The 12,112-nt window shown below is 27.8% G+C and overlaps 2 protein-coding genes across 3 annotated transcripts; one reads left to right on the forward strand and one right to left on the reverse strand.

The window, feature by feature from the left end:
* The first annotated feature begins 3,390 nt into the window (after positions 1 to 3,390).
* LOC130675828 (acyl-coenzyme A diphosphatase FITM2) lies at positions 3,391 to 6,205 on the forward strand. The gene has a single exon (XM_057481699.1). The coding sequence runs from the start codon at positions 3,760 to 3,762 to the stop codon at positions 4,963 to 4,965; it is 1,206 nt and encodes a 401-aa protein (XP_057337682.1). The 5' UTR covers positions 3,391 to 3,759; the 3' UTR covers positions 4,966 to 6,205.
* A 62-nt stretch (positions 6,206 to 6,267) lies between these two features.
* LOC130675827 (male-specific lethal 3 homolog) lies at positions 6,268 to 10,005 on the reverse strand. Of its 2 annotated transcripts, none has more exons than XM_057481698.1 (8): positions 9,677 to 10,005; positions 9,441 to 9,509; positions 9,205 to 9,314; positions 8,925 to 9,099; positions 8,334 to 8,833; positions 7,811 to 8,151; positions 6,948 to 7,032; positions 6,268 to 6,865 (listed from the first exon to the last, which is right to left on the reverse strand). In XM_057481698.1, exons 1-8 carry the CDS (start codon positions 9,776 to 9,778, stop codon positions 6,796 to 6,798), a joined length of 1,452 nt encoding a protein of 483 aa, XP_057337681.1. In that variant the 5' UTR covers positions 9,779 to 10,005; the 3' UTR covers positions 6,268 to 6,795. The 2 variants fall into 2 exon arrangements, with proteins under 2 accessions (XP_057337681.1, XP_057337680.1); XM_057481697.1 differs by having other exon boundaries at positions 6,269 to 6,865; positions 7,811 to 8,217; positions 9,677 to 10,002.
* Between the last annotated feature and the right edge of the window lie 2,107 nt (positions 10,006 to 12,112).

Consider the following 12,112-nt stretch of genomic DNA (forward strand, 5'->3'; position numbering starts at 1 on the left):
AATTATTATCATTAATAAACGCGCACATAATGTATATCGTACACATTATGCATTTACAACTTATATAAATATTTAAATAAATATTAACTAGTATTTTTATTTAGTTTCACTGTTTGTCAATTACTTTTTTTTTTTTTTTCTATAGATTTTATTTAAAGTTTTATTACTTACTCTCAGACCTATCGTCTGCTGTAATACAGAAATGTATTAACATGTATTTGTGTTGTTTTAATGATACAAGAAATATTTGACTTTACATCAATAAATAGACAACTTTTATTTTAATTATTAGTTTCAGATTAAATTCATTTCTGATAAATTTTACTAATATAAATTAATAAATATGAAATTAATATAAAATATCATCAGGTAAGTAAATGGTCCAGTTTTATGAGAAATTTATTACTCAAGAATTTAGTACTTTGAAAATCAAAATAAATTCTTGGGCGAGTAAATATTTATACTTTCTAATATTTCTTATTCTGCTTAGTGTATTATCACAATTTACTTTCAAAAACTATTAAATTATTGTTATAGGATTTAAATTCAAACATAAATTAAATTCATAATAGTGAAAGTAGCAGACATTAAAATTTTTTTTTATTTTCAAATCATGCCGATCGTTTCAATCCGCTGCCGGAATTTGATGCCAAATTTATAGCAAAAATTGAAAATAAAAATTTTCGGTTAATGTTTCGACAATTTGTACAGTATTTTACCTTTATATTGTGGTCAAAAAACAGATTTATAAAAATTGACGAATACTTGCTGTTGAATTGAATAATAATTTATTCAGTAATTTGAAATTCAATTTGCTTGAAACTTCCGGAATTTTACGGAAAATTGAAAAGTTAACTTTTGCTAAGCAACTCTGACTATTAGGGTCAGTAAGTTAAAATTTATCTTACTAACAGAAAAATTTTTTCGGTATTAATGAAAAGACAATTGGTGTTGTCCTTAATATTACCTCATTATGATTATTGTGCAGTTGCTTTCACAGATATGCCTAATATGTTAAATATGCAATTACAACGTTCTTTTAATGCATGCGTAAGATACATTCTAGGTATAAGCAAACATGAACATATATCAAATTTTAGGCGACAATTAGGCTGGTTATCTATTGAGAATAGGTTATACCTACTTGGTACCTTAATGTATAAGTATATATATCTAGGCAACATAGGGCTTTTTGCGGATAAATTAATATTCAAAAATGATATGTATTTATTGAGAGTAGATCCACGTAAAACTAACTCATTATGGGTACCACCATGTCATACTAATTACTTTCAGAAATCATTTCTGATAACTGGCATTAAATTTTGGAATTCGCTGCCTAAAAATATAACATCAGCTGATAGTTTGAGTATTTTTATGAAATTATGCTATAAGCACTTAATGGTATCTGAGAAACATAGTTAAAATTGTTAAATTATATACGAAATGAATATGTTATGATGTATCTTTCTTTTATTAAATGACTCTGAAAAGTATACCCCTAGAGTCATTATTATATATGCTTATTTACACTTGCTAATAATAAATTTGTATTCTATAAAATGATTCTTGTAAATAAGTTGATAAATAAATAAATAAATTAATACTTTAATTATTCTGTCACGAATATGACTGAATGTCACTGAATATATAGCTATATTATTTATATTGAGTTACTTATTTCAAAATGACAGATTTTTATACTCCCTTTTGGTTTTAGGAAGCTTCTCAAAGCCAAAAAAGTGTGCATAGAAAAAAAAATGCCATTCGGCATCCAAATGGAAGTAGATTTCTATATATATATATATATATATATATATATATATATATATATATATATATATATATATATATATATATATATAATTTAATAATCACCCATCAAAAAATTTCAAAGATATAAACAATGGCATTATCACCATAACACATGAGTCAATTATGTGACTTTGAACCCTTATCAAAAGTGGAGCAATTATCGTAAAACAAAAAATAAAAAAAAGGAAAATATAGCTTTTTCTATCGGCTATCAAGTTCTTTTTACATTATAAGAATAGATATACCCGTTAAAAAGTTATTTACGAAAAAAGCCGAAAAAGTAGGATTTTTCGTTATTTTTTGAATTTCAAATGTCCACCATTTCTAAACTAGTTGACCGATTTTGCTCATCTTCGAACTTAACCGTGATAATCGTTCATAGAATAAGTGTGTGCTAAGTTTCATTAAGATCCGTTAAAAATTGTGGCCGCTATCGTCGTAACAAGGCGCGTTATATTACATATATATTAGAGTGGGTTGAAAAAAAAACTTTTCTTAGCATGGGGGTAGAATTTGTACCTTATAAAAAAAAAAAATTTTTCAAGAAAAAAAAAATTTTTTTACTCAACATTTTGAGGTGGCCCACTCGTTTTTAAAATAAATAATTGATCAAACGGGGTAGTCCCAACGAAAAAAATTACATGGTGTTCTACAATCTGTAGGGTGTTCCCTTGAAGGCTAATTGAAAGTCAGGAGTTGAAAAAATTTTTTTACTATTATTTTTGTAATTTAAGTAAAAAATTCAAAAATGAAAAGCATTTTCTTTTGAATTAAAATGAAAGTGAAGTAAAAAAAAATCACATTCGACAATTATTTGATGTTTTCCACGATTTTGGACAAAAAAAAATTTTTTTCGTTGGAACTACCCCGTTTAATCAATTATTTATTTAAAAAACGAGTGGGCCACCTCAAAATGTTAAGTAAAAAATTTTTTTTTTTCTTGAAAATTTTTTTTTTTTTATAAGGTACAAATTCTACCCCCATGCTAAGAAAAATAAAAAAAAAGTTTTTTTTCAACCCACCCTAATATATATATATAATAGACTGATTCAAAAAAATCAACTATTTTTTTTTTCTTCATTATATCGAAAATATTGTTGGAAATGACGAAAAAAAAAATACTGTGAAAGTTTGAGCTCTTAATATTAATATTAATAGCTGCCGCATCTCAATTTTCTATTTCCCATTTAAATAACATGGGAAAATTTATTTTTTAAGCTTTGGAATTTGTAGCTCACGGTGGGACCAATACTTTTTAATGTTCACGACATATTCTTATGGGAAATTTGACGCTCTACAAAAAAGGTCACTTATAATTTTTCAATATTTTTATTTCTTCAAAAGTTATTCGATGCTAAAGTTAGATTGACGTAGTGACTGCTGGTTGCTCGTTTTTGTTATTTTAAATATCGCGCGTTATTCATTGTAATTAAAATGTCAATAATGAAAATTTCCATATTATCTACTGTATAGTAAAATCTTTCTCTCTAATTTTATTAGAAAAAAAAAGGAAAAAAAAAGAAATTTATCCCACCAAGCTAAAAATTACATTGGATACATGCAGGTATATATATAACACATGTACGGATGTCCCCACTCTACAATTTATTCTTACAAGCATACCACTCATGGACTATTAAAAATGGATAAAAAATAAGTATGTTGCGTGATTGAAAGTAGCGTATGCAAGTGAATTTTAGTTTTTAAATGACTGCGTATAACGGAGTTACCATAAATTATTTATTGGAATATATTTCTATCAGTTATTCATTAAAAACGCCTGGTTGAAAAAATAATATACATATTTATATATAGTTCATGATATTTTCAACCCGAAAATCAAATAACAAAAAACCTTATATAGTATTTACTATAAGATATGATTATAAGTGGATACGTGTCACGACGAAGACGAAGACGATAATAAATTATTAAATCATCATCATGGCACCTACAAAACGAAGACCCCTTCATAATTCTACGGGAACTGGATCACCTGGAGGTAGTTTTAGATCACGTGGAATGAATTTTCGTCCAAGCGCTGGAATCCAGGAAGACCGAGGTGGCACAAGACCAACTCCACCACCAGCCTCTGTAGGTCTTGTATTAATTAGTATGGTAATTCATCTATGTAAAAAATCACTGCTCTTTGATCCAAGACTTAAAATTGTTATCTACTGCGGCGCTATTTTTATTGTATCACTTATAGCGGACTTTGTAACAATGCCCAAAAGTTATTTTTCAAGATCTGACAATTTATTTAATCGTTATTTTGTAAAATGGGGCTGGGGATGGCTTCTGACAGTGACAGTACCATGGGTTGCACTGACAGCACATACTATAGGCTGTGGTAGACGTCCTATTCTTATAAAACATTTAGCTAGACTTGTTTTAGCTACACTAGCCTGGTTACTGTGGACCAAACTCTTTCATTTTATTGAAACAAATCATGGAAGATGTTTAAATACTAAAGATTTACAATTACAAACTAAAACAAAATGCCTACAGGCTGGTAAATTTTGGAGTGGTTTTGATATTTCTGGTCATACATTTATACTAATATACTCAAGTTTAATTTTAGCTGAAGAAGCTGCTTCATTCCTTGGATGGGAAAGTATTAAAGATCATATTATGAAAGAAGAGTACAGCCGTACTACCAATGAAGTTAGTAGTGGAATGCTACGAAATTTATCTGATACTGATATGGACTTTCTTAAAAGAGCACATAATATATTTACGCCGTATTTACGAGGATTATTCATCATAATGACTCTTCAACAATTGCTATGGGATATTATGCTTGTATCCACAATTCTTTACTATCATATAATGATTGAAAAATTTATTGGCGGTGTTATTGCTATTTTAACTTGGTATGTTACTTATCAATGGTGGTTCAAGTTACCAAAAGGTGGTTTGATGGCACCTGGTGAAGGTGTCTTCAAATATTATGAGCCTAAAGTACATCAGAGCATACCTACGTCTAGACTAAGACGTACTACACTAAATGGAAACACTCCTACATTTATGGGAATGCCTATTCGTAAACCTCAACAACAGCAGCCGCAGCAACAACCACAACAACAACAACAAGTTAATAGTGAATCTTGTACATCGAGACAAGAGTCTGAAACTATTTCTACTCGATAATATAAGTAAATTTTTTAATGATAATTGAGTACGTTTGTACAGTACGTTATAAATATTATATTCATGTTTATAAATAAATTCAATAACTATTTTAAATAATTAAAATTTTAAACTCTTTAAGGCTATTCTCAGGCATTGCCTCCCACTTATTTAAAATATGCAATGACTTTAAATTGTAATGATAGTATTAAAATTTTGATAATTAATTTAAAAAAAGTTAACGCATTAATTGAAAAAAAGACAACGCAGTTACAATTTCGCCGAGACAAATTTAAAAAAAAATTATTTACATTTGATATCAATTAGGAGTTAAACGAAATTTGGAAAATAAATTTTAGTAAAATCTTCATGTCAACATTATAATTCGAAACGTCAAATTTTTCAGGCTAAAATTCATTTACCAAATTTTGTTTAACTCTTAATGATAACAACTGTGAGTAATTTTTTTTTAAATCTATATCTTAGTGAAATTGTAACTGCGTTGTTCTTTTTTCAATTAATGCTTTAATTTTTTTTAAATTAAATAATAAAATTTTAATACTGTTATGACAGTTAAAGGTTATTGAATATTTTTTAAAAATGGGGGGGGGAGGCACTGTTGAAGAATGCCCTTAAGGGGATACGGTACCGGACCTCTTTCTCACACTCAGAAAAATAAACGGGACTGTCTTTGTTGCACTCGTAGAGTAAATGAGAATTTTAAAACAATTTTTCTCGGAGACGAATTAGAATTTATGAAAATACGAAATTTCTAGCTCTTTGTTAAGGCTTTAAAAAACGCTAAAGACTCTCTATTTTAGGTTTCTAATGTTTGTCCGTAAATTAAATTGAATTGAAAATCGGTTACCGTTACCCCTTAATACTATTGTACAAAAAAATAAACTACAATCGAAAAAATCACAATGAATTGCACAATTGTTTACTGACTTGATAAAATTAATTTAAATTTAAATGTTTATTATTTTTTTTTCGTTATCGAACGTCCGTTTTTTATTACGTACTGTCTCAATTATCTTGATTGGGTTTCATTTAAAAAAATAAAGTATATACGTATTTATCAAATCATTTTTATATTATTGAATTTCACAGAAATGAGGTAGTTTATTATTATTACAAAAGTAAATAGTAAACAATTTAAAATATTTGATAATTAGTAATGATCATTAATAATTAATTTTGACATTTAAATTATACGTTTTAAATAATTATTTAGCTATCAACGGATTGTTTATTAAATGTGAATATAAATTTTTTTTTTATTAAAATTACTAATTAATTTTAAATTGCACCCTACCTAAACATTGCTAAGTGTTTTGTTTTTGTTATTTATAAATGTATATCTTATAATTAACTCAATATAAAAATGTATGGATGAATGTTTAAATATTAATTGTAATATTGTGTGATTTTGTGATAATGAATGTTTTTGCAATCGTAAAATGAGTACAAATAAAAATGTAGCATTAATATAAAATGTTTATGGGATTATAGTAATATATAATAATAAATTTGTACGAAAATTACGGGATAAATAAAAAATTTAAACAAATAATATGAAATTTTAATGCTATGTAAATTTGTGGCCTTCAAATGTCATACTGAAAAATTATTTTGCATTATTAACCATATACTTTACATGTTTAGTACACAACATACATTTTCATTTAATTATAAACTATAAATGCTAAGATAAAAAAAAATACCATTAATTAAAAATTATTATTTTACGAGTCATGTGATTTTCATAATAGCAAAGTCATCAAAAAAAAAATCTATTTTATTTACTTTTTTTTTGGCTCAAGTAGTTTGAAAGTAACCTTTGAACTCGGCTCATTGTGACTGACTGTCTGTTTGCATGTAAAATTGTTCACCGAACCATTCTCTATGTGGTTCCAAATAACTAAAAAATATTTAAGTAATAAAATAATTATTAATTTATATTTTTTTAAAAAAGTATAAGATAAATAATAATAACAAAATACCTTAGAAACATATCAATATATTTTAATAACACTTTTAATTTTTTTTCAGGCATGTCTGTATTTTGTAACAAATCTGGAAGTTTAACTAAAATATTTTTAAAAAATTATAATTTTTAATGAGAACATTTATATGTAAGGTAAAAAGCCCCTATACCCGCTCACTTTTCATTGGAGTGAGATTAAATCACTCAATATAAATAATTAAATAATATGAAAAACCATATTTTCTTTTTTTTTTTAGTTATTTTTTATAGTTTTAAGTATTAGAATAAAATTTTAGTTTGAAGAATAATGTTGATAATTAATTATTATTAATTTTTTTAAATAAGGTCCTTGAGTATACCGATTGTCGCTCACTAAAAGTTGTGATGTACCATTGCTCGATCAACACATGGCCCCATGTCGCTCAAAGACGATATCAATTAAACTATAATAAGTTTATTGATTTGGAAAATAATTTATAAATTATATTTCTTTATTCTTTCATAATATATAAAATTTCATGAATTTTAAAAATATATTTAATAAGATATAGCTATAACAATTCTTTAAAAATTTGACGTAAGCTAAATTTAATCTAACGGATGAACGTTAAAGTAAAAAATGCCCGGCTGAGTACGATTTTGTAAACAATCACTTAATTTAAATCTATAATCTATTACAAAATAATTTGATACATCATATTTTAATATATTTAGATTCACAAATAATTATTTATCAATATTAATTTTTTTAGTTGAAATTTTTTTTTATAAAAATTATAAAAAAACGTATTAAACAGTTAGAGTGAGCGACTAATGTACTAAGCGGGTATAGCGGCTTTAAATAAATTTGATAACAGGTAAATAATAAATGAGATTTACCAAACAAACGAGCAAGATGAATAGCTCCAAAGTACGTCGAAGGACTCGGTGTCCCATCATTTTTAGTAGATTCTGGTATGAGTCTCCACTTATTGGCTTCATCAAGCAACGCAACAATCTGTGCTGGAGGTATTAGAGGATACCTTGAAGTAGCTCCTCGAGGACTAGAGCACCTGGAACTAGTGCTAGCGATACTAGATACATTTCCAGCCTCTTGTTTGACTTCATCAAACGACCTGAGTTGTCTGGAATCATCAACAGAGCTAACACGGGAGGACCTCAGTTTTCTTTTGACTGACGAGACAGGCTTGGTTGGCTGCTCGACTTCAGCATCTAGCTCTCTAAAGGGAGGTAAATGTGCATACTCAGAATCTTCAAGCTCCTCTTTGACAGTAACTTCTGGTGATCTAACAATTGTTAACAATTATTAAATCAAGTTTGAAGTTAATATTATCATGCATTACAGAGAAAGATAAATTCGTTTTTAAAAATTTTTTTTTATTAATAAAAAATAAAAACTTACTCAATTATTTCTTCTTTTATATCTATTGGATGTTCACCAAGTAAAAATGATGATTTAAATGCATTGTACTGCTCTCTTTCTGTTCTATAAAGTAATAAATCTGGCAATGTAAAATCAAAATATATTCTCAAGCCATCAGCAACTTCTCGGCAAATATTTATTTCATTAACAGTCTTTTCAATAGTATTACTAGATCTATTATTTCTTTGAGGTTTTTCAGGAATGTTAGTAAGCTGTGTTGTTGTAAAATGCTGGACCCAAGATTCAAGAATACTACAAACAGTTGGCTGTGCTGGTAAAACAGCTAATTTATTTTTATGATTTATTAATTCATAATCTTGCTCCAAAATTCTTCTTAAAGTGCTACCAATGTCAAGATCAATACCAGGTTTCATACTGCCACTAGACTGATGGCTTCCTCCACCACCACTATCCTCGTCTTCACTAGACTCTCCTCCAAAATTAGAACTGGTCTCAGAGTCTTCCTCAGTGATAACTTCCTGGTAAAAAAAAAATGAAAAAAAACCAAAATAAAATATTGAAAAAAATGTATTTATTATGACTATGATTATTGGATATCGTTGATGGTACTTCGGTATCATAATCGTCTTGTTGGCCTGAGCTACCATCTTCAGAGGTAGTGCCAGAAGTGGCACGACTTCCACCGCTTCTAGCACGTCGACGTGACTCGATGCCAGTACCGGATAGTCGATCAGCCAGCCTGTGAGTACGATTTTTTCGTTCTCGACGATATAAATATGCTCCTCTGTTTTTAGAAGCCATTTATTAAATTATTATTTAACTATTTTTTATTTATTCACAATAAAATATATATTATTTGTAGGTTAACCACTTAAAAAATTATACGTACAGTTGTAACTGTGCTTTCTGAGCAAGATCCCGTTGCAACTGTCTGTTTTCCTCTGTATCTTTTAGAACGTATTCTTCTGTTACACACCGATCCCAAGATGAATTCCATCCCTAATTATAAAATTATGTTACCATTAGACACCTTATCTTGTTTATAAACAACAACAATACCAATGACAACTACACAAATCTAAGCTCCGGTATAATCTTATGGACGTACATTTAAATTAAACATACCTGGAAGTGAATTAAATATTCAACTGCTTTTCGGCCACGTTGATCTTTATTTACAATTACATCTAAAACCTACAATTAATTCAATTTACGTCAATTAAACTCGTAAATCATAACAAAAACGCCTTGACGTTATTTAAGTTTAAGGTTACATTTGTGGCGCGAAATTATACGCCGGATATTTATAAAATTTTTTAAATTCATTGTATAATAAATTTATATTATTTTTTATAATTTACCTTCGAGTCATAAAGAACTTTGGCTTTTGTTGGGTCAGGTTCATAGCAAAGAACTTTTTCACCATCACAGAATTTGAATTTTGGACCCCGCGTTGAAACCATTTTCTCATCTATGTCATCTGGCAAAATTCACAGCAACATATCTTACTGCGTTATACACTACACTTTTTATTATTATTATTATTATTGTTTGCTAAAAAAATGGCTCACGATAAGTCGGAAATTACCGATTGTATCCGACATTTAAACTTATTTGACTTTTTTATTTAAATTAACAATATTACGTGTTTTTTTTGTTTCTATTTGTGACTATCAAATAACTAAAAATGACAGTGATATGGTCGAGTCATGTGACCGGAAAAATCGTCATAAATAAATTTTAAAATAGTTATTGACATCAAAATTCTAAAGAAGGAACATATACTTGAGATTATTAAATAATAGTAATGCGAAGAAAGTGAAAGACGAAAATGACGAAAGAACTCAAATTAAATCTGTACCAAGTTCATGTTAATTAGAATTTATAAGAACGCATACAAAAAATCAGAGAAGCATATTCAGTTGATTTTAATTTTTTAAAAATTTAAATCATGATACTAATAATTTGAATAATTGTAGATCGATTACGGTTAATAACTCTTTTCTAATGAATGGATTTGAATAATAATCTATATTATTAAGAGAATAAGGAAAATTTTGTTCCCGACATATCTACCCAGGTAGCACACTTGGCTTTGTGACATCTATAAGATATCAGTTTTTAGGCTACTTTTTGACTTATCGATAAGGCATCAATATGTTGACAAAACGATCAGAAATTTATGTCACCGAAAAAATACCTACTTCAAAGACTTAACACAAGTGACGACAAAAAGTAAACTACAAATAGTGGTAAAATAAGTCATCTAAACGACTTTTCAATTGACATAAGACAGGAAAAATAACACAACTCGTCTCTGTCCCCGGAATTAACATTTGCATGTCGTATTCATATCAAAAAAGATGTCTTTGAGACAAAAAAAAAATATGACTTGTCCTTTTAAGAGACATCTTAAAGTTGACTATGTGCTACTTGGGTATATAATAAAATAAGTTAATGTTATTAAATTTGGTATCATTGGAAAGGTCTTGACTTGAATTTATGCCTTTTCATAGTTGAAACTCTTTTTTATTGCTAACATTCAAATAACATTTAAATTACGCGGGAAAAAAGACAATCGTATTCATTTTCTTGCAATAAATTAATATTTTAATTATTCTGTCACAGAATGTATATATATATATATATTATGGTGATTCGTTTTGAAAGACTATTTTTTTTTTTCACTCCCACTTGAAAATATTGTTCTAGACATTGAAAAAAAAATTCCCTGCAAGTTTCAGCCCTTAATTTTAATTTTAAGTACTTTATATTTGATTTTGAAGTTTTCCCATTTAAAATACATAGGAAAGTTGGGATTTTTTTTTTAATTCTCTATAACTCAGCCGCATTTTAAGTTATCGGGTCGCCGTTTGCGGCATTTTTTAGGCAATTTGATACTCTTCAAAAGTCTCCTTAATAGTTTTACTCGGACTCTAATTGTTTTTTCTGTATTGGTACTGAACATAATTTTTTTAATAATAATTTGGGTTTTTAGTTGATATTAACTAAATAACGAAATTTACAGAAAAAGTGCAGATAACGAATTTTTAGGAAATTTTATTCGCTACAAAAAAGGTCCTTTTAGTTAAGTGGCTCAAGTTCTTCGTTCACGTGATATATATATAATCGAATGGAAATTTAAAAAATTTAGTCTTATGCCATGTCTTCTATGATTATAAAAATTTAACAGATTTAATTTCATATCAGTGAAAAAAAAAATATATTAGAAAACTAATAACAAAAAACTTGACCATGCGTAGATTTTTTTTTAAGAATCCCATCATTATACAATCGCTCAAATCAATCAGTTTGTGAGTCAATGATGAGTTGGGCTAATTATGTTTTAATGATAACAGAAATAAAAGATTCTAAAGTAAAGATTTCAATAAACAGGTAAATTCAATTCATATTCAATAAATTTTGTAGTAATACTCGGGCAGTCACGTAGTGACTGCAGGTTGCTCGTTTAAATTATTTTGCTAAGAAAAATAAAAATCGGGATATCCCATTTAGAATAACTGAAAAATTGAAGCATTAAGAGACTAGAAAATAAATATATTTATTAGGGTGTGTCATTTTAAGGCTATATTTTTTTTTTCTGCTGTACCAGAAAATCTGGTAGTATATAGAAAATAAAAAATTATGCCGCTGGGCTAAAGGGTTTAAGTCCAATAGCGGCTTAGCTCATCAGAAAATTCGAGCTCGAAGTAAAGTTGGAGATCTTTTCACTTCTCCGGCGAAACTATCAGACTTATCTTAAAATGTTGTAAGATCTTTTTTGTTGACAATTTTAT

Source organism: Microplitis mediator, chromosome 10 (assembly GCF_029852145.1).
Source record: "Microplitis mediator isolate UGA2020A chromosome 10, iyMicMedi2.1, whole genome shotgun sequence".
Taxonomy (NCBI): domain Eukaryota; kingdom Metazoa; phylum Arthropoda; class Insecta; order Hymenoptera; family Braconidae; genus Microplitis; species Microplitis mediator.